This window comes from Balaenoptera physalus (genome assembly GCF_965194825.1).
Source record: "Balaenoptera physalus genome assembly, chromosome: 8".
Classification (NCBI taxonomy): Eukaryota; Metazoa; Chordata; class Mammalia; order Artiodactyla; family Balaenopteridae; genus Balaenoptera; species Balaenoptera physalus.
The window spans coordinates 44,185,062-44,212,840 of record NC_138887.1 but is presented as its reverse complement, the minus strand read 5'-3'; the positions used below and the strand labels follow the sequence as shown (position 1 = coordinate 44,212,840).

The window sequence follows — 27,779 nt, the reverse complement described above, 5'->3', positions numbered from 1 at the left end:
GGTCATTACCTTACTCCTGAATATATGTTTTTATATAATCATGTAGAAATTATGTAGCTTTTTGTTTCCTTTTCTTTTTCCTTTTGTTTTCTTTTTTATAAAATATAGAAAGTAATTATTTGATAACACAAAAAAATAATAAGTGAAACTTTTCAGGTGTAAACTTTCTGATAGAATTTTGAATAATATATCTAGATTTTTAAAAGGTAAATTTAGGCTATTATTTGACATATAATAATTTCATAAAGTTTAGCCTTTTTATTTAAAAAAAAATCTTTTTTCTATTCAACAAAGTAAGACTCTAGTCATACTGACTACAACATTAACTTGAAAATATATTCTTTCCAGTATTCTCTAGTGTTTACTTTATCGCTGTTTCACTGATCCTTTTACTATTAAGAATAAAACCATTACAGCATGAATTATCTCCTCTATTGCTTTGGAAATGTAGACAATTTCAGTCCATTTGATCCATTTATGGAGCACTTTAACAAAAGTTTAAGACCTGAAGGAATGCAGCAAATGTAACACACTTATAATTTTCGTATTCGCAGATGGCCTAGTGATTATTACGTCTGGATGACTTCCTTAAGTGCACACACAGAAATTTGAAAACTGTCTTAAACAAAGGGGAGGAGTCCTATCTTGTTTGAACCTGCAGGCTATACTTATTTAAATTGCATTCTGAACAAAAAAAGATAGATATTCCTCAAAAAGCAGTATGTAAAACTGTGCCTAGAGCAGCTCTATTTTGTGGTATGTTTCTCAGTAGGGGTTTACTTATTTATTTGAATATTCCACTGAGAAAGAATGATGACAACTAAGTATTACATAGTTCATATGGCGTCCAACCACACAATGTCCACAAAGAATATGAAACACCGCAGGTTTGGTTTTATATTAGAACTTCCTTGAAACAGTTGTATAGGTTTGTGAAAAGGAAAAGAGAATGAGGGAAGTTGCATGAGTCAAGGACAGGATGTATGGCTAGAAAAGAATGGTAGGCATTTCAGAGAAACAGCTTTTAAATGAAAGCCCATATCTCACCTAGCCAATACTGTAAAGTAATTGAATAATTTTCAGAGATATTTAGTGCTTATTGACAGAGGAGATTATTAAAGCCAACTTAAGTTAATTTCTGGATCAGTTGAATAGCAAGATACAGAAAAATGAGCAGGCCATACTAGACCTGGTAAAATACCTCAAAATATTTGCAGCATCATTTTAATTCAAAAGCTGTGACTTCCTTTATTGAGGTTACTTGCTTCTTTATAACTATGCTATAATTCTGCCATGCTTCAGGAAAGAACATAATTTGACATTAGAATATACTCTCACTTGGTATTAAAGGTACTCCCCAAATTAATTAACTATAATTGAGAAAATTATTTGAACCTCTCTGAGCCTCAGTTTCTGTGTATGTAAAATGGCATGGCTATGCAAATTCCACTAGTTTGTTGTGAGAATTAAATAAGACAATGTAATAGCATACTACATTTGGGTACGTACATATTTCTGGCATATATTTGGAAGTAGAAACTGAAAAAAGAGGAACTGGTAATAGTGGTTGCCTGTAGGGAGGCTAGGAGAGAGATTTGGTAATGTATAAATTTTACATTTTTAATTTTGTATCATTTACAACTACTCAAAAAATGTTAGTTTTAAAAGGACCAGTATTAACAAAGCCAGTATATTTATTGTTATAGAAAAGGTTGCTTAACAAATGTGAAAATGTAAAAGTATTCCCATACCCTTCCACTCTCAAGAAGTAGCTTTCATCCATGCCATGTCGGGGGTGTGTGTGTGTGTGTGTTTGAGAGACATATTTTTTTCCCTCTGTTTCTAATTACTCTGCTATGCTGTGAGTGGAATTTGCTTAAGGTGTTAACAACATAATGGCTTGGTCTTTAGGTTTGTTTGATTTTTGCTCACATCCATGATACACTTTACACCTGTGTTAGTAATGCTGTGATTTCATCAGGAAATATTTTTTTTCCACCTTCTGTTTCTTCTCACCACACCCTTTTTAGGAATTGTAATCCAATACATTAACTGATCTAAGCCACGTTTTTACTTCATTTTGAGCTGTGAACAGAAAGTACAGAGTACATATGAACTTTTGTTTTTAACACATGCTTCTCAGGTAACACTGCCATGGTGGAAATGCAGTTCACTAAACTTTTTGTTCATCTCAGTAAAGAATGCTTTCCTTAGAGACAGTTAAGAAAGCTTACAGTTCAGAAAGAATGGCACTGTATTCAAATATGAAAGAGCAACTTTCATATTTGACAATTTCTAGCTTGTTAGTTACATCTGTCAGCACTAATTTATCTCAGTCTGATGTATTATTTTTGAGACATCAAACTGCCTATATGGTATTTTTGTAGAAAGACTTAACAACTTTGTTGGACAGAGTATCCACAACCACTTTTTGATGTGTATAACAATTCCTTGAGTATATTATTCTACCATCAATTTAATAAAATTGGACAGATATATTTTCTTTCACTAGTAACTTAGTATATATGGGAAAACCCAAAAGTATGTATCTTAGCCATAATGCAATTTGAATCATTGTAAGTTAACATTTACCTATACTTAGGGTCATAAAATTGGAAAATTAACACGCATAATTTGATAACTTCATAAGTGATCTCAAACATACAAAAGAAGTTTGGCAAGTGGGCTTTTTTAAAAAAATAAAAAAAATATTTGTTCTCCAAATATAAGCCAACTAAGGTATGTAAATTGCTTAAAGGCAGATATATATATATAATTTTTAAAATAAATTTATTTTATTTATTTATTTCTGGCTGCATTGTGTCTTCGTTGCTGCACGCGGGCTTTCTCTAGTCACAGCGAGTGGATGCTACTCTTCGTTGCAGTGCGCGGGCTTCTCATTGTAGTGGCTTCTCTTGTTGCGGAGCATGGGCTCTAGGCGTGCGGGCTTCAGTAGTTGTGGCACATGGGCTCAGTAGTTGTGGCTCACGGGCTCTAGAGTGCAGGCTCAGTAGTTGTGGCGCACGGGCTTAGTTGATCCGTGGCATGTGGGATCTTCCCGGACCAGGGCTCGAACCTGTGTCCCCTGCATTGGCAGGAGGATTCTTAACCATTGTGCCACCAGGGAAGCCCTATACTCAGAAATTGTCAGATCATTTCAGACAGCCAAAGAATGTAATAAGTCTTTAATACAGGGTAGAATACACAGTTACACTAAATGAAGTATAGTCTGAGTTGATACTATATATCTGCTTAAAGAGAATGAAAGAGTAGGATATTCTACCACCTATACAGTTGGACCAAATAAAAAATATGTCATACAATTTCTGGAGGAGTCATCCTTGATAAGAATCCTATAGACATCTGAGCAGAAAATCTGATCTAAGGCCTGGTGTAAAGGAACAGTTAGTGATATTGAGCATTGACAACATGAGAATGTGCCCTTATGCCCACCTAATCATCTAGTGCCCTCCAGCTCATAGATTTCATGTTGACTCTTGCTAAAAACAATATTTGAGTAGGAGGTAATTTCCTATGACTGGAGGCAACTGGTGCCTTAACTACAACCTTCCTTTGGTTTCTAAGTCAACTCTTTATAAATTCTGTCTTTAGTAATAAATTCAGTCACTAGCTCTTCTACTGATGAACTCTTTTAACTCTTCTACTTTCTCTGAGTGACCTACTTATCTGTTGTCAAAAGAGAAAGAAAATCAGTCTTTCTGCCTTTGCCTTCATTTATATTGTTTTTTTGCCTTCCTCATGTGGGAATGGATCAAAAAAGAGTCATAAGTTATAAAACAGCTAAACAAATGAATATGAGAAACAAATACATATCAATATCCAAATAATGTTTATTTGGTTACAGTTTTCGTTATTTCAACTCTATCTGGAATAGAGTTTACATATAATAGCAACCATAATTATGAATTTTACTCACACTGAAAAAGCTAAATGAAAAAAACAATTAACTGATGATATTCTTTACTCTTCCATTTCTGATTACACTTACTGTTAGGCGTGGTCTGGCTACAGTCTGATATGAAATTGCTCAGTTTTCACCTTTTGGTTGTTCTGTTTTCACCTTTCATGATTTTCATCACCTAACGTGGTTGAGGGGGCAATGAGGTTCAACTAGTAACTTAATACTTCTGATTTTTCGAGGTAAAGAGGATACAGGTCACCCTATGACAGACAGGTGTTCCAACATGAAAGTATTTGAAATTGACATGAACATTTTAGGCTGCTTTCACAACACGTTTTTAACTAACATTCTCTCATTCACCTGAAGTTTAAAAATTCATCACTTCTATCAATCAATTATTTGTAAAAAGATAAGGTGTCAACCTTAATAAAAATGTTATAGTGATTGAATATAGGTTAAAATTAAGTAGACCGTATGCATTAAAATGTTTCAAAGTACCTTTGAAACTTATAGATAGCTTGTTCATAGTGTTTTTGTGCCTTTCGAAAAGGGTTATTTCTTTACCTTGTGGGCATATAGAACATTATTTTAGCATATTATGGTGAGAGCAACTCAGATTTGAGCAACTTGATATTTAATTAAGTAAAGAGAAGACAAGATGCTTTTGAATCCCAAAGATACCATACTATGGCAATTTATGGTGTCATATGAGTACCATCCATTTAGCTAGTAATTTGTACTTAATACATTGTCAAACCATCACTTTTATTTGTCTTGATTCACAACAATTCAAAATAAGTGATCAATTTTTAAAAACTCAGTCTCTAAGATAAGGTGTCTTTCTATTAATATTTAAAGTTATAACTCGGCATTTCTCAGTGATTCTGTCTATGTAGCTATTCTGCACTGCTTTGGAAGTTTTCCAAAGCCTGATACCTTCAAACACATCAGAGAACCAGAGGTTCTACCAGAGGAATTAATTTAGTTTGGACCACTGAAAATGCCTATTTTCGTTTCAAAGCCCTTTATTTGCAAGTGAGAATTGTGGGTGTGAACAAAGATATCACATAAGGGATCAGACTAATTAGACTTTCCCAAAGGTATTGATAACTGAAGATGCACAGAAAGTTTCTGATTGATACACAAGAAAGTCCTTTGGAAATTATAGTGGTATACAAATGTTTTAAGTTATAATTTATGTATGCCTACTTTGTCTTCTGAGTATTTTTCGAGTCAATGAATTCAGAAACATTAGCGTATCCAAATAATCAACTAGATAATAGTAGGTTTTACTGTCATTATGGTAGATTATTTGGAGAAAATATTACATTTATTGTTGTTTTGTTTTGCTGATAATTCACTGTAAGCAAGCAGGCAATAATGCATTTTCTGGATGGAATAATAGGCACTTTTTGTTTAAAGGAAAGAAAATGTCATTTTTACAAACTTCAGTTTATTCAACAGTGGTATGGTGTATATTTAGTATAAGAGGCTTGGGTTAAACAGGCCTGGGTTTGAACTTTCACCTTGACTTGCCTAGTCATTAGCTGAGCAACCTTGGGTTTCTTGAGCTGTAAAATAGGGATAACATTTACGTCATGGGGTTGTTGACAGAACTAAATGAGATAATTTGAAAGTGTCAAGCCAGCACCTGACTACCCTGCAAGCACAAATGGTATTCAGTAAATATTAACTGCTCTTTCTCCTTATTTCTTTTTCCTTTCTATTCCAACCTTCTGATTATGATTCTCCCATTATTAAACTCTGACCTAGAGTTAATTCAACTTAAGTAGAAATGAGTCAAAGCACAACAGAATCTTGAGCTGTAGTGATTATGGCCTGCGTTTATCAAAATACCCCCTTCTTCAAACACATTTTGGTTATATCTGAAACTATGTGGTGGACTTGTTTTTGGATTGTATGATAGCTCATACCAAGTTAGAACATTTTTCCCACTTGATATACTAAAAAATGAAAGGCAAGAAAAATTTTTGGCAAGGAAAATATTAGTCTTCTCTAAATTATAGCAAAATCTCATTAATTTAGATCCCACTAAAAAGGAAGTATACTAGAAATTTAATTTCCATTAAAATCAAAACTATAAGCAAGATTTTGCAATGAGACTTTACCCTAAAAAATAAAGATATTAGAACCATAGTAGTTTGAAACATATAAAAGCAGACAATGTGATGTATATAATTTGTGTTTTGTACTTTGTCTTTGGTCATAATAGAAAATATAAAAGTTCATGTTTTAGTAATGTGCACTGAATCATACTTTACTCAGTTTTTCAAAGTTAGTGCTAAATGAGTAGTGAGATACTCCCTTCAACAAAGACACAGGATAAACATAAGTAGCTTTGCATAATGATGCAGAGAGCATTAGCGTGGTCTTAACATGAAACTTGTATTTTGTGTTTTGTTTCTCTTGCCTTAATTGAATTCAAGTATGTGTATGTGGTTTTATTTTGTCACAACACAGATGGAGAATTATATTCTGGAACGGCAGCTGATTTTATGGGGCGAGACTTTGCTATCTTCCGAACTCTTGGGCACCACCACCCAATCAGGACAGAGCAGCACGATTCCAGGTGGCTCAATGGTAGGTGGTGCATGCCAGAGTGCAGGCACAAAGCACGGGCATCTATAGTAAGTCAGTGGAGAGCTTTCCTTGTACGGTGCAAACAGCATGAGTTGAGATTTAGTGTGCAGATAAATTCATGGTGGTGACTTCATGGCTGTGTGTGTGAGAAAGTGGGGCAAAAAGAGAAAAGAGAGATTAAAAATTTAAGAAAATATTTGCTTTGTGCCAAAACTAAAGTTTCTCAGTAGTTAACTGTGGAAAGAAATAGATCTGGGCTGGAGCTACGGAAGGGAGGCAATGGAAAAAGATAAGATGACTTACCAATCTTGTCTTCCAGGGACACCACAACAAATCTCATGATGTAGTATTTTTTTTCCTCCACACCTCTCATGTGGCCTTGAGAGCATAAGTTATTAAATGTTTGAAAAAATTGTTGTGCTAAAAGCATTACACTGAAAGTGGTTTTGAAAGGACTCTGTATCATTTCATTTGATTCTCCTTTAATCTTCCTAAAATTCTTTCTCCCGTTTTATAGGTTGGGAAATTAACACTAATATTTTATCTAAGATTACATCTAACCCAGTAGTAGATTTGGGGCAAGAACCCAGTTTCCTGACCTTTAGTCACTAGTGTCATACTTGATGAAGCAGATACTTTTTTAAAAAATTTATTTTATTGAAGTACAGTTGATTTACAATGTTGTTTTAATTTCTGCTGTACACCAAACTGATTCAATTATACATATATATATATATACATTCTTTTTCATATTCTTTTCCATTATGGTTTATCACAGGATATTGAACATAGTTCCCTGTGCTATGCAGTAGGACTTTGTTGCTTATCCATTCAATATATAATAGTTTGCAAGGCAGATACTTTCTTAATTCTCTTTTTCTTTTTAATACATAAATAAATTTACCATAGAAGAAAATTATAAAATTTATATGCCAAAAATAAATAAATACTATTTTCATTCAGATTTTGAACCAAACAATCCTTATATAAGTCTTCCATGTAGAGGTTGTTTTTTTTTGGATTATTCATTTATGCATTCATCAAAGATTTTTTATAATCATCCCCACCATATTTTCATGGTTATTTTTTATTATTAAATAATGATCTCCATTTATATCTGCCTTCAGTCCTGTAAAATAAAGCTTCCCAGTCCCGAATCTTGCATTCATGAACTCTCCTTTGGTTTTACATGCCTCATTAATAAGGATGAAGCTCATGGCTTACAGTCCATCTATATACTCAGTAAGATGCTTGATTATCTCACTCTTTGAACTTCTGCCACACTTGCTTCTCCTGCACTTCTGGGGGTACCCAAAATTCATTTCACCTCTGTCTTTCACTGGTTTGTTAGAGAACAATCACAATATGCTCTAAAACCTCACTGAAATTTCAGGAGACCATGAGCTGTGTGTCTTTGTTCTTCTGTATCCCAATTCTAAAATGACTATTTAAATCATAAAACATACCTCAAATTACCTCAATCAGCATTTCATTCCTCCTGTAACAACATTCTGCTTGTCCTGTTATTTTTCATGTATTAGTGAAAATGATGTGCCCCTTTACTTCCACCTTTGACCCTACTGCTTTTGCTCTTAATTGCATTGATTTTTTTCCATAAATTTACCCAATTTACTGTTTTTGCTGTTTTTATCTCTTCTTCACCACTGATTTCTTCCCTGACCTGCAAACATGTTTGTCTACCCTATCCATACTCTTCTTTTAATCATGGTGTACCACGAGGTTCCTAGATGTCTAAGTCCATAGCCTGGTTAGGAACTTGTTTTCTCAGCATTTTCACCAGCTTTAGCCATTTTCAACCTGACTTTGATCCCGTGAAACTGCTCCTCCTCCCCTAATGACTTCCTATGTTTTTTTTTTATCAGTCTCCATTTAGACAACTTCTCCTGTGGTATTTGTCACTTAACTAGCCCTTTCTCTTTAAAAGGGTCTGTTCTCTCAGTTTCCTGCATTTCCTGCTCTCCCAATTTTCTAGTAAGTTTGACATTACTTCCCAGTTGCTGTTCTTCAAATGCAGATGATGCCTAAAATAATTCATGATTGAGTACAAACACTGTGGTAATCAAAAGGGACTGGACGTATAGTCAAATACCCACATCGGGGGGTAGAGGAGGTAGAATGGTGCCCAGGTGACCATCTGAGAAATTAGAAGCCTCACTAAGGAAAAGAAAAATGCTGAGATCACGGTAAGGCTCTCTGTGTAAAGCCGTTGAAGACCCAAACTCTGAAATCCCAGAGGACAGTTTTGGAATATCCACTGTTAATTATTACACCTAAGCTTTGTATGGACTCAAAATTAGTAGGAAAAAAACCTCTTTCAATGTGGCTATCTGGTCTACTCTCAAACTGAAATATTTATGTAGGAGGGGAAAATGTTTGTGTTTTTGTTCAGCAAGAAGGAGACTTTGATCTACTAAGAACTCTAAAGGGCATACAGGCTTTCACTGTCCATGAGAAAGAAAATCTCATTAGAAGATGGAATAACATAAAGGAGAGTATAGTATCCATTTCATTTTCATGGCCTTGGAGGAAAAAAGTCATCAAGTTAAAGCTGCTTTTGTGCTACACACTCACATGTTGACAGCTGAGTCTGAAGAATTTACACTGTGGGAAAACAGTCATTGTCCGCAGCTCTGTACTTCATCTCTGCAAATGTGTAGTTCATTTGAGAATTCAGTTATCAGTCTCTCAGCACTAAACGTGAGAACTGATTTTGCCAAATTAGCACAAAGGTTACATTTGACAGGGTGCAGAAACCAGAACTGCGGCAAGATGGAGGATGCAGACACATATGAGATAGAACCAAGGGACTGTGTGATTCACAAGCCTCATGAAATTAAACGCCACTGAAGAACAAAATTGGAAACATAATGTTTACACATGCATGCATAAAATAAGTGAATTTTGAGGCATCAGCATAGACTACACAATCAGTTGTGCTGCCAGAAGTAATAAATTACTTTGCAAGGTACTTTTTGAAAGGTCTTCTGGGCTATTGAAATTACTTTTGGCACAGGACTTACTTTACTTTTATCAAATCAATTCAAACCAATTCAATTATTTTGGAAGAATTAGTTGGCCTATTTCAGATGACTTTTAATTTGTGTTCTTGCTAAACAAAAATAAAAAACAAAACTGTTGTGTAGAATTGGATCTTGAAATGTCTCAATTTTTATGGAATTTCAGTATTTTCATAATTACTCACTAAAGTTTACATTTTTATAATAGTAGCAATAAAGGCTTAAATTCAGTTTCATTTTACCAGGAAACATTAGGAATTAAGTAACAAACTTTTAGATGAAGAAACATGAGAGATGGAATCTATTGATTTTTTCCATAACTGCTTTTTAAAAATCATCCTTTACACTAGTTCCTAGTTTAAGATTGCTAGATGTTAGAACAACTTTTGATTCCAGAAAATGTACTGGTATGAGTTGGACCTGATGTGCCAAAATTCACTGTTTTTTTCTTTTTGCTTCATAAATTCTCTTAATATTATATAGCTTTAAACTTCAATTCTAATTTTGGTTTACTAACAGTGTAAAAATTAGGTAAAATTTCTCTCTGTATATTCGTAGTAAAAAACCAAGTTTACCCTGCTGTTATAGTAATGATTTCTTATCATTTATTGTGTAAGTATCACCTAGTTCTTGTACATATTAGTCATTCATTAGAGCAGATGGATAGCTAACCCACATTTATTTTTCTATTTGATAGACACTATTTCTAACATTGTTTATTTATGTCTTGGACTAACATTGGAATGCTATATGATAGAAGGAAAGACTACAGTCTTTAGAGTGAGACACTGTTTTACCTTGACCTTGTACCTATTCATGGGTTTATAATACTACCTACCTCTTAGAGTTGTGAAAAAATTGACTACGTGATAATGCGTATAGAGTACTAAGCAAGTGATTGGCATGTAGTAAGCACTTAATAAATGTGAGTTTTTTCTGTGTCCTTTATCCCACTTCCATTGGGTGGAGCATGCTTAGTAAGCTTTGTCAGACTCATTCTGTGAGTGATTATATTTGAGTCAGGGTGAAAGGGCAGTCAGAGCTGGGTTTAATACATGAAACCACATGGATCCTTGAGAGAGCCAAGGCCCAGTGCACACAAACAGACCTAATTACAGTGCCCAGAGTGTGAGACCTTCCTACTCATTTCAGGAAGACCTGTTTTCTTTTAGTGGAATTTCCTAAAAGGATTGTGCCTGTGGATAGACCAACTCACTTGCTTTTTTTCCTGTAATTGAAATGGTATGCGAGTCATCATTCCACTTCCTCTCACTTGTAACACTCATACCAGGATGGCTTGCCCTTATTGGAATCAGCATAGCTTCCTCTGTGGTCATGCACTAGGATATTTCATGTTCTCTAAAGATTCAAATTTCTCCACAAGATATATTTTTTTGAAAATAGAACCAAGAAATGTAACTGCAAATAAATTCTGAGAGCACAAATTAATACTGCATTGTACCAGATACCTAATCTTAAATCACTTGTATAACTCTTTTGATATACTATTTTAATTCTACCATCTTTAAAGGCATGAACTGTATCAGAGTATCTAACTGGATTTTTTTAATAAATAAAGTTAATCATCTAGTTTGGCATAATGTCAGACTTATTTAATGATACCATTTTGAACTATTTCTCTGACTTAAGTTAGTAATATTTTGCTGACCTTGAGGAAAAAAGCCCTCTGGAAGCCTTACTCTATGGTTACATGAGCAGATGAATATTATAGATGTTGAGTGACCATTCAGTTGAAACAACAAGAGCAACCACAAACATCCTCTATGAAAGAAGCAACAAAGATAGAGTCTTTTTTAACTTTTGAATTACATATTCTATGAATTACATTCTGTATTAATTAGTTAACAATTCTGAAGTATCAGTGCATAGAGTCACAAATAAAAATGTTAGTATTTTTGGTTATTTTTAGTGAAATCATGCTGAAACATGGATATGTAATAGTTTAAAATAAGTATCCATAACTATATCTAAACACAGCCTATTAGTTATGGTTTTTTCCTTATGACTATTACCAAGAAAAATTTTCCTGCTGATAAAGAATGCCCACCTGCCAGAAATACAATTTTTTCAAAAAATACATACCATGAAATTATTCTACTCTCTAAATGATGATAAATTTAATACACTCACTAAATATGCCTTCTTTTTCTCATAAAGAGAGAAGTTACCAAAATATACCTTTACTTGCTCTTCTTTTCTGAGGACCTATTTTCTGTGTCGCATTTTATCTAAGGACCATAATCACTATTAACCAGTTTTGTTTGAAATTACTTTGCACTTATGAGAAAAAAAATGAATAAAACTTTGGAATAAAAATTAACTCATTAGTGGCAATGTTTGGAAGATGATTTTTTTTTCAGGCCGCTGAGAAAATGTAGCTGAATAAAATTGTTAGGATATGCTATTTTAACATTTTTTAATGATGGGCTAAAAAGTACAACCCTCAAGTATGGCACATTAATCACAAATTTTGAACCACTTATTTCAGAATTTATAGTTGAATGGTGAGAGTAGAAAATAATATTTAAGGGTATGATTACATTTACTAAAGAAAATTCTACTTTTTAACTTAAAATTGATGAAAATGTATAAAAGTGAGACAATATCTTGGAAAATTCTTTAAATTATAGCCAGCTCTCCTTTTCTCTTGGTTCTTAACATTATTTTTCTCTCGTCTCACCATCAGCTTAATGAATACAGAGCCTGTCTATACCAATTTCCTCTTCTAGAGTCACTACATTCAGAGCTTGGTGGGCCTCAATAGGGATTTACTGCTGACTGAGTAATCTGGGTTCATGTGTGCAGTGACATCAAGCAAGAGATTTACCCTGAGAAGTGGATGCCGTGACAATGCGTGTAACCATGGTGTGACTGGCCGCTCTGACATGGCTCTCAAAAGCTTTCCCTCTGTGAAAACAGAAGCCTGTTTGCAAATTAATTAGTTTCTGGCGGCAGCTTGATTGTTGACCCAGAGTTTGTAGAGTGGAAAAACAATCAGATTAGTGTGCTCAGGGTAGAAGACCAGTGTGCAGTTGCGTGTGGCTTGCTCAACTATTGAAACCATGAATGGACTGAAACAAATTCTTTTCTGAGAAGCCTAGGCAGAGGTTAAGTGTGATGAGCCTAGAGCTCCCAACAGCAGGGGTGGGGGAATTAAAGGATTTTAGCCAGATAAAGCTGGATGATGGCAAGCAATGCCATTGAATTTTAATAGCATGGATAGTTTTGACCAAATAAAACAAAAAACAAAAAAACACTTGTTACGTTGTTCTAATCCCTCTGAGTAGAAGGAATAAGTTTACAATATTATTAAATGTAGGTTTGACACAAATACTTTCATTGTAGAAAATTTCAGAAGCTTTCAGATGGGAAGGTGTTAATTAAATTTGTCTCAAAGGCTAATATGATAATATCTAAATGAAAAACTGTTCTGAAGTAACCTGCCTTTTTATGTTGATAAAATTTTTGTTGATATATTTACCTCAGCTGCTTTCTGAGGTGTAATCCTCACATGCCCAATAAAATTAATCCTGAGTCAAAGAGAGATGTTGGCTCATGAGAATACATATTCTGCTATCTACTTTTGCAAATATCAAATTAGGTAACCGTGCCAAGGAATGATGTCTGCAATCTTAGGATGAAAAAATTCTGCATACAGTTTTTGATGATTAAAATTTGTTTTAGTCAATAAATTATTGTTTATGCTTCATTTTGTAAGATTACCTAACACAATAAGCCATATATACTCTTCCTTTTTAGATACCACTGGCAGATGTCTCCCTAAATACAGCTCTGATGGCTATCACAGTACTTTCCCATTCAAAAATCATTTATATCTCAATTTACAAGTGAATTGAATCCAGATTTCGCTGCCTGTCACATTCTTTGTCATGCAATCCTAAATGACCTCTCCAACATTAAACACTAACAGACTCAAATAGGGTCGGTTGCCCTTAAATTTACTATCATTTTCGTATAACCATACCGTTCTCTCAGTGGATTTTAATCTTTCCCACCTTTGAATCCCAAGAGCACATATATGCATGTTTCGATTTATCACAGGGCCTACCACTTTGCCTTGCAATCTAGGATATGCCAAATAAGAAACTCTTCAGTGAATCTGCTTTGCAGGCTCTGGGGTCAGATGGCCTGAGTTTGTATCCCAGGTTCTCCATCTACCGCCCTCGTGACTTGGGGGGTAATTTATGTTACTTATTTTCATCACCCATTTATGATTTGTAAAATAGGGTTAATAACTAATACACTGTTTTTCTGAAGATGCGTGAGACAGTCCTCATAAGTTACTAAGAACAGTGTCTAATAATATGGTAGATGCTCATTATAACTGTGGTTGCTGCTGGCATTTGCATACCAGCTCTATACATAGAACACAGTGGACATTTGGAGAATTAATACAGAGAACCAGCCTGAAGGTTATGTTTGCCTTTCTTAATCTGTTCTCAGGCTATTTTGTTTTGTCTTATTTAATTGACTATTGTCAATATATGGGCACTTAATACATCAAAAATATATAAAATATTTGTCTTTAGTATTAAAATAGTATATAAACTTTTAGTCAAAGTGAGCTTAACAAAATTAGCAGATGAAACAATGAAATGGTGAACCAAGGGTAAATTTCAATAAAATGTGTTTTCCTAAGTATTAATTTAGCTCTATTAAGTGCAATACTTACCACTTAAATAAATAAATCATTAGGTTAATTCTTTTAGTTTTCCGATATAATTTTTAAAAAAACATTGCATTGTTGCATCTAGGATATTCATTTATCCTGCCGTATCACAGCTTAGCTTTTAATTTTTTTCATGTGAAGACGTCGTCTGTAACCTTTGGTGTGGTGGTTAAGAGCATGGAGTCTATGGAACTTGACCGCCTGACTTGGGCACTAACTGAGCAGCTGGAGACAGCTACTGTAAGCTACCTGTGCTCAACGTCCCTTTTTTCAAGTGGAAACGATAATCGTTCCTCCCTGTTGGGTTGTTATGAGAATTATGCATAAGTAAATTTCTATAAAGCCCTTGGAAAAGAGACTATTCTTACCAAAAACAAAACAAACAAACAAAACAACTCGGTTGATGTTAGCTTATTCCATAACATTATGTAAGAAATTTAAATAATAGAAAAATAAAAATACCTAAATATGTCAACTCACTAAAGATGTAGTAGAATGTACAGTCTCACTTAACTGAACAGCCATGTATTTCTAGGAAAGCCATGAAAATGGCTTAAGGAAAACAAGACAAGATGAAGTGATAGTGATCTATGCCCTTTCCTTAGACCGAGTCTATACATACATGATTTCTTGTCTAACGATGTGAGTACATTTTGATAAAATAGATCTACTACTCTTTTGCTTCAAGAAAGGGAAAAAGGATTTTTTTTTCTAAGTTTAGAAATATACTAAGTTACTTACATATGACACTGAAATTCTCTAAACTTCATGTATCAACTAAACATAAATTACAAAATGTTATGCAGAAGAAGGGTCTTTAAAATATTTTCCTGGTAATATTAATAAGGAAGATTTGCATGTGTTTGGATGCCCTTAAAAGAAACATTTTTAACTTAGAATTGTTTGTGTCACTATATGATTTAAGTAGCTAGACAAGAGAAAATCACATCCCTTCACTTCCCCCCCCGGCCTCCCCCACCTTCCTTTCAGCAGTCTATCAACTTCCTGTGGCACTTTTGGATCAACACATAAATTCTGCATTTTAAACACTATAACATTTTACATATGGTAATATTATTATTTTAAAATATATTTATGCAAAAATAAAGATATGCATTTGAAAACTATAGTTTATTAGTAGTAGTAATCTTGTAAATTGATTAGTATAAATTTTTTATTCATTAGAAGTATAATTTTTATTATTTTGTGATGATTTACTAAATCATAACTATTTTGGCATTTAATGTAGGCTGTTAGCATAAGGGATTCATCAAAAATGTGTCGCTTCAATATGTTTATAAATTTGTCTAAATTCACATAAGCGTAAATAATCTCTTTCACCTCATTTAATTACTAATATTTTTGCCTTCTTTTTTACTTTTATTTTTTAAATTAATTTTTATTGGAGTATAGTTGATTTACAATGTGGTGTTAGTTTCTGCTGTACAGCAAAGTGAATCAGTTATACACATATATATATCCACTCTTTTTTAAATTATTTTCCCATAATGGTCATTACAGGGTATTTAGTAGACTTCCCTGTGCTGTACAGTAGGTTCTTATTAGTTATCTATTTTACATATAGTATTGTGTATATGTCAATCCCAGTCTCCCAATTTATCCTTCCCCGCCTTCCCCCTTGGTAACCATAAGTTTGTTTTCTACGTCTGTGACTCTATTTCTGTTTTGTAAATAAGTTCATTTGTACTATTTTTTTAGATTCCACATATAAGCGATATCATATGGTATTTGTCTTTCTCTGACTTATGGATAAAGAAGATGTGGTACATATATACAATAGAATATTACTCAGCCATAATTACTAATTTTAAAAAATGTTAGGGTTTCAATATCAAAGAGAACCATCCCTTTTTGTACATTTAAAATCCTCACCTGAATGTGCATGGGAAATTCGTGACAGCCAATTTAGCTTTCCCTCTGAAACCCACACTGCCTTTTTCTGCTTAGCGTACAATAGGATTGAAGTGACAGACAGTACAGAGCTGTATTTGGGGGCTTGTATGTTGTGTTTTGACCCATTTACAATTTAGTAAACTTGAATCTAAGTGATCCTGAAAGTTATTAATGCCAAGACTGATATCAAATGATCACTGCCACTTAATTGCTTAACACCTGTAGAGTTTATTTATCAGTGTGTTTTCTAAACACATTTAAGAATGAATGAACAAATTATACTCACGTTTTGCAGGACAAGAAAGTAATCTTCTAAGTCAAACAAAAATGACAGTATTCTGAAAATAGGAAACAAAACATAGAAATTACCACAAAACCTTATTTTGGGATGAATTAAAGGGACATCTAGTCATACTAATAACTCAAATTATAAAATTTGGACTTATGAGGCTAGGATGAACCAATAAGGTACAGAACATCTTTGATCAATGACTTTTATGTATTTGCAGTAATCATATTAAATATTTTGACGGAGGAGAAATTATTGAAGTAGTGGAATATTGCTGTTTGCCATAAGAAAGCTAATGACTGACCTCCCTGTTGTTACTTCTGTTGATTTCCTTTAAATAAAATAAAAGGGAAAATCACATTCTTTATAAATATCAAGGTAAATATACAGCCAACTCTGATCAACCAATCAGTGCCCAAATTAAGACAATTGTAATATAACTGGATGTGAAAGCCCTTGAGATGACTGTATGTTAATGAATCTTAAAATGTGAACTGATTTTCCACTTTTTTCCAAACTGGAACTACCTTTACTGTTTTTCTGGTTTGTTTCTGATTCCTGAGTAAGAACAACCTGTAGAAGGCAGTTGAAAAGACTGGCTGGAGCTAAGAATTTGACAGCAGGAAATAGAACAAGAATGGCAGACCGTTAGAGCGTCTAGTTTTAATGTCCTACAATGCTGAGGTCATTTGGTAGTGATAGAGCAGAGGCAGTACCAAAAAAGAGGGTAGCCATGTCATAAAGATATGCAAAATCTCTACTAAATTTAATAGTTTTGATTAATTTTGTCATCTCGATTTTGTATAAATGTGCTGCAACTCCATTAGTCAATTCTGCCTGTTAGCTACTCATGAATTCCCAAACTGTTTGTCCTTGGAAGGATCACACTTTGTTAGCAGTAGATGTCACTAATATGTTAGTAAAGAATATTCTGTTAAGAATAGCAAAATGAAACTTCTTTAATACACTTTAATACAACTAAGAAAGCTGACTATGTCATTGCTATTAAGCTTGATTACTTGTAACTATTACTTATTTTCTAGGATGGGAAAACATAGGTAATCATTAAAAGAAAAAAAAGTTTCTAAAAAACATACCTATCCACTATTCGTATGGAGTCAGAAAAGAAAGATAATAATTATGGAGGAATAAAGGGAGAAAAGGAAAGAGTAATTCCTAATGGTTAATAATAACTTCCTGAATAGATTTTGTCATTATCACTTAACTATAGTAATAACATCTGTCACTATAAGAAAATTTATGACATCACAAACTGAAATTAAAATCCTTAAACTATACCATTGTCTCGTATCTAAAAGTCTAACCCTGAAGTTTATAGTGTAAGTTAGATGTGATATATATTAAATAATTTTTACAGTCTCAGAACATTGCAAAATATTATTGGAACATATATTAATTCCTGGGCCATTTTATATCTGACCATACCGTTGTCAGTAAAAACAATGAAACGCCATGTAACATGATAAAGGTAAAATAGCTAAGTTATTAATGAGGAGTTAAGAATAGATCACTTTTAGGTGAACTAAACTGTCAAATTTAATTACTGTTTACAATGTATTTATTTTCTGTTTTTTAATGAGTATTTTTAGTTTCCCCAAGCCTAGTCCCTTGTCATCTCATTCAGCAGTGTTTTCTATTTCTCTGTATATAACTTAAGTATATCAGTCAACACAGTTACTAACATAGAATGCTACTCTTTCCTCTGTACCCTACAGTTCTACTGGAAGTGCTCCTAGATAACTGATATTAGCACAACGAATAGCTAGCTACGTTTGCTAGCTACTAACATTATTCTGGCCAACTTCCATTTTCTGTACACATTAAGCACTCTCTAGGTACCAAGAACTATTATAAGAAACAGCTGAGTAAGAGAGATCCCTGCCCTCCAGGATAATACTAATAGAACTCTTTATCAAAGGAAAACCCTAGAAGTCTTAGCACATCTATGGGATTATATGCATATATGTCCAAGAAGTCTTAATATCTTAAAAACATTGTTTAGCTCATAATGTGAGAGAGAAGGTACTATCCATTTTTCTTTCAGTGAAACATGAATTTTTTGATTCAGTTGATTTTCAGGCTTTGAGTATCAGAACCACTGACTGTCTGAGGTTTTTACTATAAAATGATTTGACAACTTATGAGGAAGGCTATTTTTTGTCCATATATCTGTGGTCTTCTGTTAGTGAATATGTATATAAGACAGTTCAAAAATCCAAGAAATTGGAAACCCCCTTTTTTTAAGTTTTGAGGAAAAGGATGGGAATCTTTTGGAATCAGAAAAACTGTACATAATATGACTATAGATTTTTAGAAGGTATTATTTTAATGGCATACGTTTCTAATTATAAATAAATTTTTAAGAAGGGAAGTCATCCGAAAATAGTGAGACCAAAAAAAGATTGGTGGTGACAGAGAATTAGTTAAGGAGTGGAGAGAAACTAGAAACAATATTCTTTTATATTCAAGTATTTTAGCAGAAGTTCTAAATGCTTCTAGATGTTCTAGAAATTCTAGATGTTCTGGGCTGCTGTCCAGTAAGTAAGTAAATAAGGTCACTTAAATTGGTCTCTGAGCATTAAAAGATATACATAAAAAATTACAAATTAATCATTAGCAACAATCATGGTTCTTGACCCGTTTTCCAAGAGTAAAATCATTTAATTTGTTTTAAATTTTTAATTTCTAATTTGATTATTTAAAGCAGTGGTTGAATAAGAGCTTAAAAATGCATGTTCTGAACAGTTTTCTTAGGTAAATTTATTGTCTTCATTGATTTAACACACTATTTGCTATAGAATTTTTATATATCAATAGTTATACTGCCTTTCTTTTCTATCATAAAACAGAAAGTGTAGTAATTTTCCAGTTCCTTTGGGTTTTATTATATAAATCTATAAATTGTTTTGTTGTCATACTTTTACCTGCCTTTCTCCTTACATCTGCTCTGTAAACATTTTAGTGGGGGTGTGGTCACAGTAACAAATGGAGGGATATTATTTAAAAAGTTGAGGAAATTATTCTCTCGGTGTTTTAAACTAATACATGTAAACATTTCTTATTATATGGTGTAAGAAATTTATTCCAAGAACATGTAATTATATAAGGCTCAGAGCATGGCTCAGACAATGGTTGTATTTATAGTTTAATACTTACTCCATGGAAAAATGTAGAAATCGTAGGTCCACTAGAAAGTAAAACTAACTTAGTCTATATTAAAGACATTAGAAACCATTTCTTAGTGTTACTGAAATAAAGGGAAACAAACCCTGTATTTATTAAAAACAAAGTTGAGAGTATCAAATTGGTTTAGAAAATACCTTTATTAGTCTTGAGTAGGTATCTATGGAAACAACTGTATATTAGCCCTCAAAATATATAAGCATTATTAAAGCAGAAACAATAGGGAAAAGTTGCAAGAAAGAAAAGAGGAAAAGGAGATGGAATGCTTGCACTGAACAGAAACCACAAATTGAATTAAGTATTAGCACCAATTTTATCACATTTTTTAAAATTAATTAATTAATTTATTTATTTTTGGCTGTGTTGGGTCTTCGTTTCTGTGCAAGGGCTTTCTCTATTGTGGCAAGCAGGGTCCACTCTTCATCACGGTACGTGGGCCTCTCACCACCGCGGCCTCTCTTATTGCAGAGCACAGGCTCCAGACGCACAGGCTCAGTAGTTGTGGCTCACGGGCCCAGTTGCTCCGCGGCATGTGGGATCTTCCCAGACCAGGGCTCGAACCCGTGTCCCCTACATTGGCAGGCAGATTCTCAACCACTGCACCACCAGGGAAGCCCATTAGCACCAATTTTAAATTGCATCCACCACACTGCAAATGCTTGACATTTAATGTTATTACCCAGGATGTTTGAAAGTTTTAATAATTAAAGCAATAATTTGAGAAATTGATGTTTTTACATAAAGAAATAATTGAAATAATCATGCACAACTGAAATCCTATGTTTGTATAGTGTTTTATATTCTTCAAAGTGCTTCCTATAAGATCATTTCGTCCTCCCCAAAACCCTGTGAAATAGAAAACTGCAAGTAATAAAATTTAAGTAATCTGCAAGAGGTCAGAAGTAACCTTGTATCCAGTGAAAACTGAGATGAAATTCATACCTTCTGACTCTCTGTTCTCTTTCTAACATGTTCATTTTACTATTTACCATTACTAAAACTTGCATGTTTCTGTTCTTTGCTAAAGCTTTTTCATGTAGGAAATTTTTATCAAGTTATAGACTTTGGTGTTTGTTTTTTTTTTCCCTTCCCCCTCCCCATATCCTCAAGTCCATTCTCTAGTAGGTCTGTGTCTTTATTCCTGTCTTGCCCCTAGGTTCTTCATGACCACTTTTTTTTTCTTATAGATTTCATATATATGTGTTAGCATATGGTATTTGTTTTTCCCTTTCTGACTTACTTCACTCTGTATGACAGACTCTAGGTCCATCCACCTCACTACAAATAACTCAATTGTGTTTCTTTTTATGGCTCAGTAATATTCCATTGCATATATGTGCCACATCTTCTTTATCCATTCATGTGTCAGTGGCCACTTCGGTTGCTTCCATGTCCTGGCTATTGTAAATAGAGCTGCATTGAACATTTTGGTACATGTCTCTTTTTGAATTATGGTTTTCTCAGGGTATATGCCCAGTAGTGGGATTGCTGGGTCATATGGTAATTCTATTTGTAGTTTTTTAAGGAACCTCCATACTATTCTCCGTAGTGGCTGTATCAATTTACATTCCCACCAACAGTGCAAGAGGGTTCCCTTTTCTCCACACCCTCTCCAGCATTTGTTGTTTGTAGATTTTCTGATGATGCCCATTCTAACTGCTGTGAGGTGATACCTCATTGTAGTTTTGATTTGCATTTCTCTAATAATTAGTGATGTTGAGCAGCTTTGCATGTGCTTCTTGGCCATCTGTATGTCTTCTTTGGAGAAATGTCTATTTAGGTCTTCTGCCCATTTTTGGATTGGGTTGTTTGTTTTTTTTAATATTGAGCTGCATGACCTCTTTATATATTTTGGAGATTAATCCTTTGTCCATTGATTCCTTTGCAAATATTCTGTCCCATTCTGAGGGTTGTCTTTTCGTCTTGTTTATGGTTTCCTTTGCTGTACAAAAGCTTTGAAGTTTCATTAGGTCCCATTTGTTTATTTTTCTTTTTATTTCCATTTCTCTAGGAGGTGGGTCATAAAGGATCTTGCTGTGATTTATGTCATAGAGTGTTCTGCCTATGTTTTCCTCTAAGAGTTTGATAGCATCTGGCCTTACATTTAGGTCTTTAATCCATTTTGAGTTTATTTTTGTGTATGGTGTTAGGGAGGGTTCTAATTTCATACTTGCAAATGAAACTGTCCAGTTTTCCCAGCACCACTTATTGAAGAGGCTGTCTTTTCTCCACTGTATATTCTTACCTCCTTTATCAAAGATAAGGTGACCATATGTGCGTGGGTTTATCTCTGGGCTTTCTGTCCTGTTCCATTGATCTATATTTCTGTTTTTGTGCCAGTACCATACTGTCTTGATTACTGTAGCTTTGTAGTACAGTCTGAAGTCAGGGAGCCTGATTCCTCCAGCTCCGTTTTTCTTTCTAAGATTGCTTTGGCTATTCGGGGTCTTTTGTGTTTCCATACGAATTGTGAAATTTTTTGTTCTAGTTCTGTGAAAAATGCCAGTGGTAGTTTGATAGGGATTGCATTGAATCTGTAGATTGCTTTGGGTAGTAGAGTCATTTTCACAATGTTGATTCTTGCAATCCAAGAACATGGTATATCTCTCCATCTATTTGTATCATCTCTAATTTCTTTCATGAGTGTCTTATAATTTTCTGCATGCAGGTCTTTTGTCTCCTTAGGTAGGTTTATTCCTAGATATTTTATTCTTTTTGTTGCAGTGGTAAATGGGAGTGTTTTCTTAATTTCACTTTCAGATTTTTCATCATTAGTGTATAGGAATGCCAGAGATTTCTGTGCATTAATTTTGTATCCTGCTACTTTACCAAATTCATTGATTAGCTCTAGTAGTTTTCTCATGGCATCTTTAGGATTCTCTATGTATAGTATCATGTCATCTGCAAACAGTGACAGCTTTACTTCTTCTTTTCCGATTTGGATTCCTTTTATTTCTTTTTCTTCTCTGATTGCTGTGGCTAAAACTTCCAAAACTCTGTTGAATAATAGTGGTGAGAGTGGGCAACCTTGTCTTGTTCCTATCTTAGTGAAAATGGTTTCAGTTTTTCACCATTGAGGACAATGTTGGCTGTGGGTTTGTCATATATGGCCTTTATCATGTGGAGGAAAGTTCCCTCTGTGCCTACTTTCTGGAGGGTTTTTATCATAAATGGGTGTTGAATTTTGTAGAAAGCTCTCTCTGCATCTATTGAGATGATCATATGCTTTTTCTCCTTCAATTTGTTAATATGGTGTATCACATTGATTGATTCGGGTATATTGAAGAATCCTTGCATTCCTGGGATAAACCCCACTTGATCATGGTGTATGATCCTTTTAATGTGCTGTTGGATTCTGTTTGCTAGTATTTTGTTGAGGATTTTTGCATCTATGTTCATCAGTGATATTGGCCTGTAGTTTTCCTTCTTTGTGACATCTTTGTCTGGTTTTGGTATCAGAGTGATGGTGGCCTCATAGAATGTGTTTGGGAGTGTCCCTGCCTCTGCTGTATTTTGGAAGAGTTTGAGAAGGATAGTTGTTAGCTCTTCTCTAAATGTTTGATAGAGTTCGCCTGGGAAGCCATCTGGTCCTGGGCTTTTGTTTGTTGGAAGATTTTTAATCACAGTTTCAATTTCAGTGCTTGTGATTGGTCTGTTCATATTTTCTATTTCTTCCCCGTTCAGTCTCGGAAGGTTGTGCTTTTCTAAGAATTTGTCCATTTCCTCCAGGTTGTCCATGTTATTGGCATAGAGTTGCTTGTAGTAATCTCTCATGATCCTTTGTATTTCTGCAGTGTCAGTGGTTACTTCTCCTTTTTCATTTCTAATTCTATTGATTTGAGTCTTCTCCCTTTTTTTCTTGATGAGTCTGGCTACTGGTTTATCAATTTTGTTCATCTTCTCAAAGAACCAGCTTTTAGTTTGATTGATCTTTGCTATTGTTTCCTTCATTTCTTTTTCATTTATTTCTGATCTGATCTTTATGATTTCTTTCCTTCTGCTAACTTTGGGGTTTTTTTGTTCTTCTTTCTCTAATTGTTTTAGGTGTAAGGTTAGACTGTTTATTTGAGATGTTTCTTGTTTCTTAAGGTAGGATTGTATTGCTATAAACTTCCCTCTTAGAACTGCTTTTGCTGCATCCCATAGGTTTTGGGTCGTCGTGTTTTCATTGTCATTTGTTTCTAGGTATTTTTTGATTTCCTCTTTGATTTCTTCAGTGATCTCTTGGTTATTATGTAGTGTATTGTTTAGGCTCTGTGTGTGTATTTTTTACAGGTTTTTTCCTGTAATTGATATCTAGTCTCATAGCGTTTTGGTTTCAAAAGATACTTGATACGATTTCAATTTTCTTAAATTTACCAAGGCTTGATTTGTGACCCAAGATATGATCTATCCTGGAAAATGTTCCATGAGCACGTGAGAAGAATGTGTATTCTGTTGTTTTTGGGTGGAATGCCCTATAAATATCAATTAAGTCCATCTTCTTTAATGTATCATTCAAAGCTTGTGTTTCCTTATTTATTTTCATTTTGGATGATCTGTCCATTGGTGAAAGTGGGGTGTTAAAGTCCCCTACTATGATTGTGTTACTGTCTCTTTCCCCTTTTATGGCTGTTAGTATTTGCCTTACATATTGAGGTGCTCCTATGTTGGGTGCGTAAATATTTACAATTGTTATATCTTCTTCTTGGATCGGTCCCTTGATCATGATGTAGTGTCCTTCTTTGTCTCTTGTGATAGTCTTTATTTTAAAGTCTATTTTGTCTGATATGAGAATTGCTACTCCAGCTTTCTTTTGATTTCCATTTGCATGGAATATCTTTTTCCATCCCCTCACTTTCAGTCTGTATGTGTCCCTAGGTCTGAAGTGTGTCTCATGTAGACAGCATATATACGAGTCTTGTTTTTGTATCCATTCAGCCAGTCTATGTCTTTTGGTTGGAGCATTTAATCCATTTACATTTAAGGTAATTATCGATATGTATGTTCCTGTTACCATTTTCTTAATTGTTTTGGGTTTGTTATTGTAGGTCTTTTCCTTCTCTTGTGTTTCCTGCCTAGAGAAGTTCCTGTAGCATTTGTTGTAGAGCTGGTTTGTTGGTGCTGAATTCTCTTAGCTTTTGCTTGTCCGTAAAGGTTTTAAATTTCTCCATCAAATCTGAATGAAATCCTTGCTGAGTAGAGTAATCTTGGTTGTAGGTTTTTCTCCTTCATCACTTTAAATATGTCCTGCCACTCCCTTCTGGCTTGCAGAGTTTCTGCTGAAAGATCAGCTGTTAACCTTATGGGGATTCCCTTGTGTGTTATTTGTTGTTTTTCCCTTGCTGCTTTTAATATTTTTTCTTTGAATTTAATTTTTGATAGTTTGATTTATATGTGTCTTGGCGTGTTTCTCCTTGGATTTATCCTGTATGGAACTCTATGTGCTTTCTGGACCTGATTAACTATTTCCTTTCCCATGTTAGGGAAGTTTTCAACTATAATCTCTTCAAATATTTTCTCAGTCCCTTTCTTTTTCTCTTCTTCTTCTGGGACCCCTATAATTCGAATGTTGGTGCATTTAATGTTGTCCCAGATGTGTCTGAGACTGTCCTTAATTCTTTTCATTCCTTTTTCTTTATTCTGCTCTGTGGTAGTTATTTCCATTATTTTATCTTCCAGGTCACTTATCCGTTCTTCTGCCTCAGTTATTCTGCTGTTGATCCCTTCTAGAGAATTTTTTTTTTTTTCCTAGAGAATTTTTAATTTCATTTATTCTGTTGTTCATCACTGTTTGTTTGCTCTTTAGTTCCTCTAGGTCCTTGTGAAACGTTTCTTGTATTTTCTCCTTTCTATTTCCAAGATTTTGGATCATCTTTACTATCATTATTCTGAATTCTTTTTCAGGTAGACTGCCTATTTCCTCTTCATTTGTTAGGTCTGGTGGGTGTTTGCCTTACTACTTCATCTGCTGTGTGTTTTTCTGTCATCTCATTTTGCTTAACTTACTGTGTTTGGGGTCACCTTTTCGCAGGCTGCAGGTTCGTAGTTCCCGTTGTTTTTGGTGTGTGTCCGCAGTGGCTAAGGTTGGTTCAGTGGGGTGTTTAGGCTTCCTGGTGGAGGGGACTAGTGTCTGTGTTCTGGTGGATGAGGCTGGATCTTGTCTTCCTGGTGGGCAGGTCTATGTCTGGTGGTGTGTTTTTGGGTGTCTGTGAACTTAGTATGATTTTAGGTAACCTCTGGGCTAATGGATGGGGTTGTGTTCCTGTCTTGCTAGTTGTTTGGCATAGGGTGTCCAGCACTGTAGCTTGCTGGTCGTTGAGTGGAGCTGGGTCTTGGCGCTGAGATGGAGATCTCTGGGAACTTTTCACCATTTGATAGTACGTGGAGCTGGGAGGTCTCTTGTGCACTAGTTTCCTGATCTTGGCTCTCCTACCTCAGAGGCACAGCCCTGATCCCTGGCTGGAGCATCAAGAGCCTTTCATCCACACAGCTCAGAATAAAAGGGAGAAAAAATAGAAAGAAAGAAAAGAAAAGAAAAGAAAAGGAAAGAAAGAAAGAAAGAAGATAAAATAAATGAAATTAAAATAAAGTAAAATAAAATAAAGTTTTCAAAATAAAAAATAATTATTAAGAAAAAATTTTTAAAAAGTAAAAAACAAAAACGGACAGACAGAACCCTAGGACAAATGGTAAAAGCAACGCTATACAGACAAAATCACACACAGAAGCATACACATACACACACACTAAAAGAGAAAAAGGGAAAAAATATATATATCTTTGCTGCCCTAAGTCCACCTCCTCAGTTTGGGATGATTCCTTGTCTATTCAGGTATTCCACATATGCAGGGTACATCAGGTTGATTGTGGAGATTTAATCCTCTGCTCCTGAGGCTGCTGGGAGAAATTTCCTTTTCTCTTCTTTGTTTGCATAGCTCTCGGGGTTCAGCTTTGGATTTGGACCCACCTCTGCGTATAGGTCGCCTGAGGGCCTCTGTTCTTCAATCAAACAGGACAGGGTTAAAGGAGCAGCTGATTTGGGGGCTCTGGCTCACTCAGGCCGGGGGGAGGGAGGGGTACGGATGCGGGGTGAGCCTGTGGCGGCAGAGTCTGGAGTGACGGTGCACCAGCCTGAGGCACGCCGTGTGTTCCCCCGGGGAAGTTGTCCCTGGATCACGGGACCCTGGCAGTGGTGGACTGCACAGGCTCCCGGGAGGGGAGGTGTGGATAGTGACCTGTGCTCGCACACAGGCTTCTTGGTGGCTGCAGCAGCAGCCTTAGCGTCTCATGCCCGTCTCTGGGGTCTGCGCTGATAGCCGCGGCTCGCGCCCATCTCTGGAGCTCCTTTAAGTGGCGCTCTTAATCCCCTCTCCTCGAGCACCAGGAAACAAAGAGGCAAGAAAAAGTCTCTTGCCTCTTCAGCAGCTCCAGACCTTTTCCCGGACTCCCTCCCGGCTAGCTGTGGCGAACTAGCCCCCTTCAGGCTGTGTTCACGCAGCCAACCCAGTCCTCTCTCTGGGATCCGACCTCCAAAGCCCGAGCCTCAGCTCCGAGCCCCCGCCTGTCTCGGCGGGTGAGCAGACAAGCCTCTTGGGCTGGTGAGTGTTGGTCGGTAGCTATCCTCTGTGCGTTAATCTCTCCACTTTGCCCTCCGCACCCCTGTTGCTGCGCTCTCCTCCGTGACTCTGGAGCTTCTCCCCTCGGCCACCTACAGTCTCCGCCGGCAAAGGGGCTTCCCAGTGTGTGGAAACCTTTCGTTCTTCACAGCTCCCTTCCACTGGTGCAGGTCCCATCCCTAATTTTTGTCTCCGTTTTTTATTTTTTGTTTTGCCCTACCCAGGTATGTGGGGAGTTTCTTGCCTTTTGGGAGGTCTGAGGTCTTCTGCCAGCGTTCAATAGTTGTTCTGTAGGAGTTGTTCCACATGTAGGTGTATTTCTGATGTATTTGTGGGGAGGAAGGTGATCTCCGTGTCTTACACTTCCGCCATCTTGAAGCTCCTCCCAAGTTATAGACTTTGGAAAATACAGTTGCATACTTTTTAAAAAGCCAAGATTTGCCACAGTTAAAGGAGTCTGTCCAACAATGGTTCACAGAATGGATTATGTTATTTATGCATC

The 27,779-nt window shown here is 35.3% G+C and overlaps 1 protein-coding gene across 1 annotated transcript in view; it reads left to right on the top strand.

Annotated features, from left to right (window-relative positions):
* SEMA3A (semaphorin 3A) overlaps positions 1–27,779 on the top strand; it is a 252,291-nt gene that overhangs the window by 125,253 nt on the left and 99,259 nt on the right. Inside the window, exon 6 of the mRNA XM_082472478.1 lies at positions 6,404–6,523. Within this exon, the coding sequence (XP_082328604.1) occupies positions 6,404–6,523 (120 nt within the window). The remainder of the gene's footprint in view (positions 1–6,403; positions 6,524–27,779) is intronic.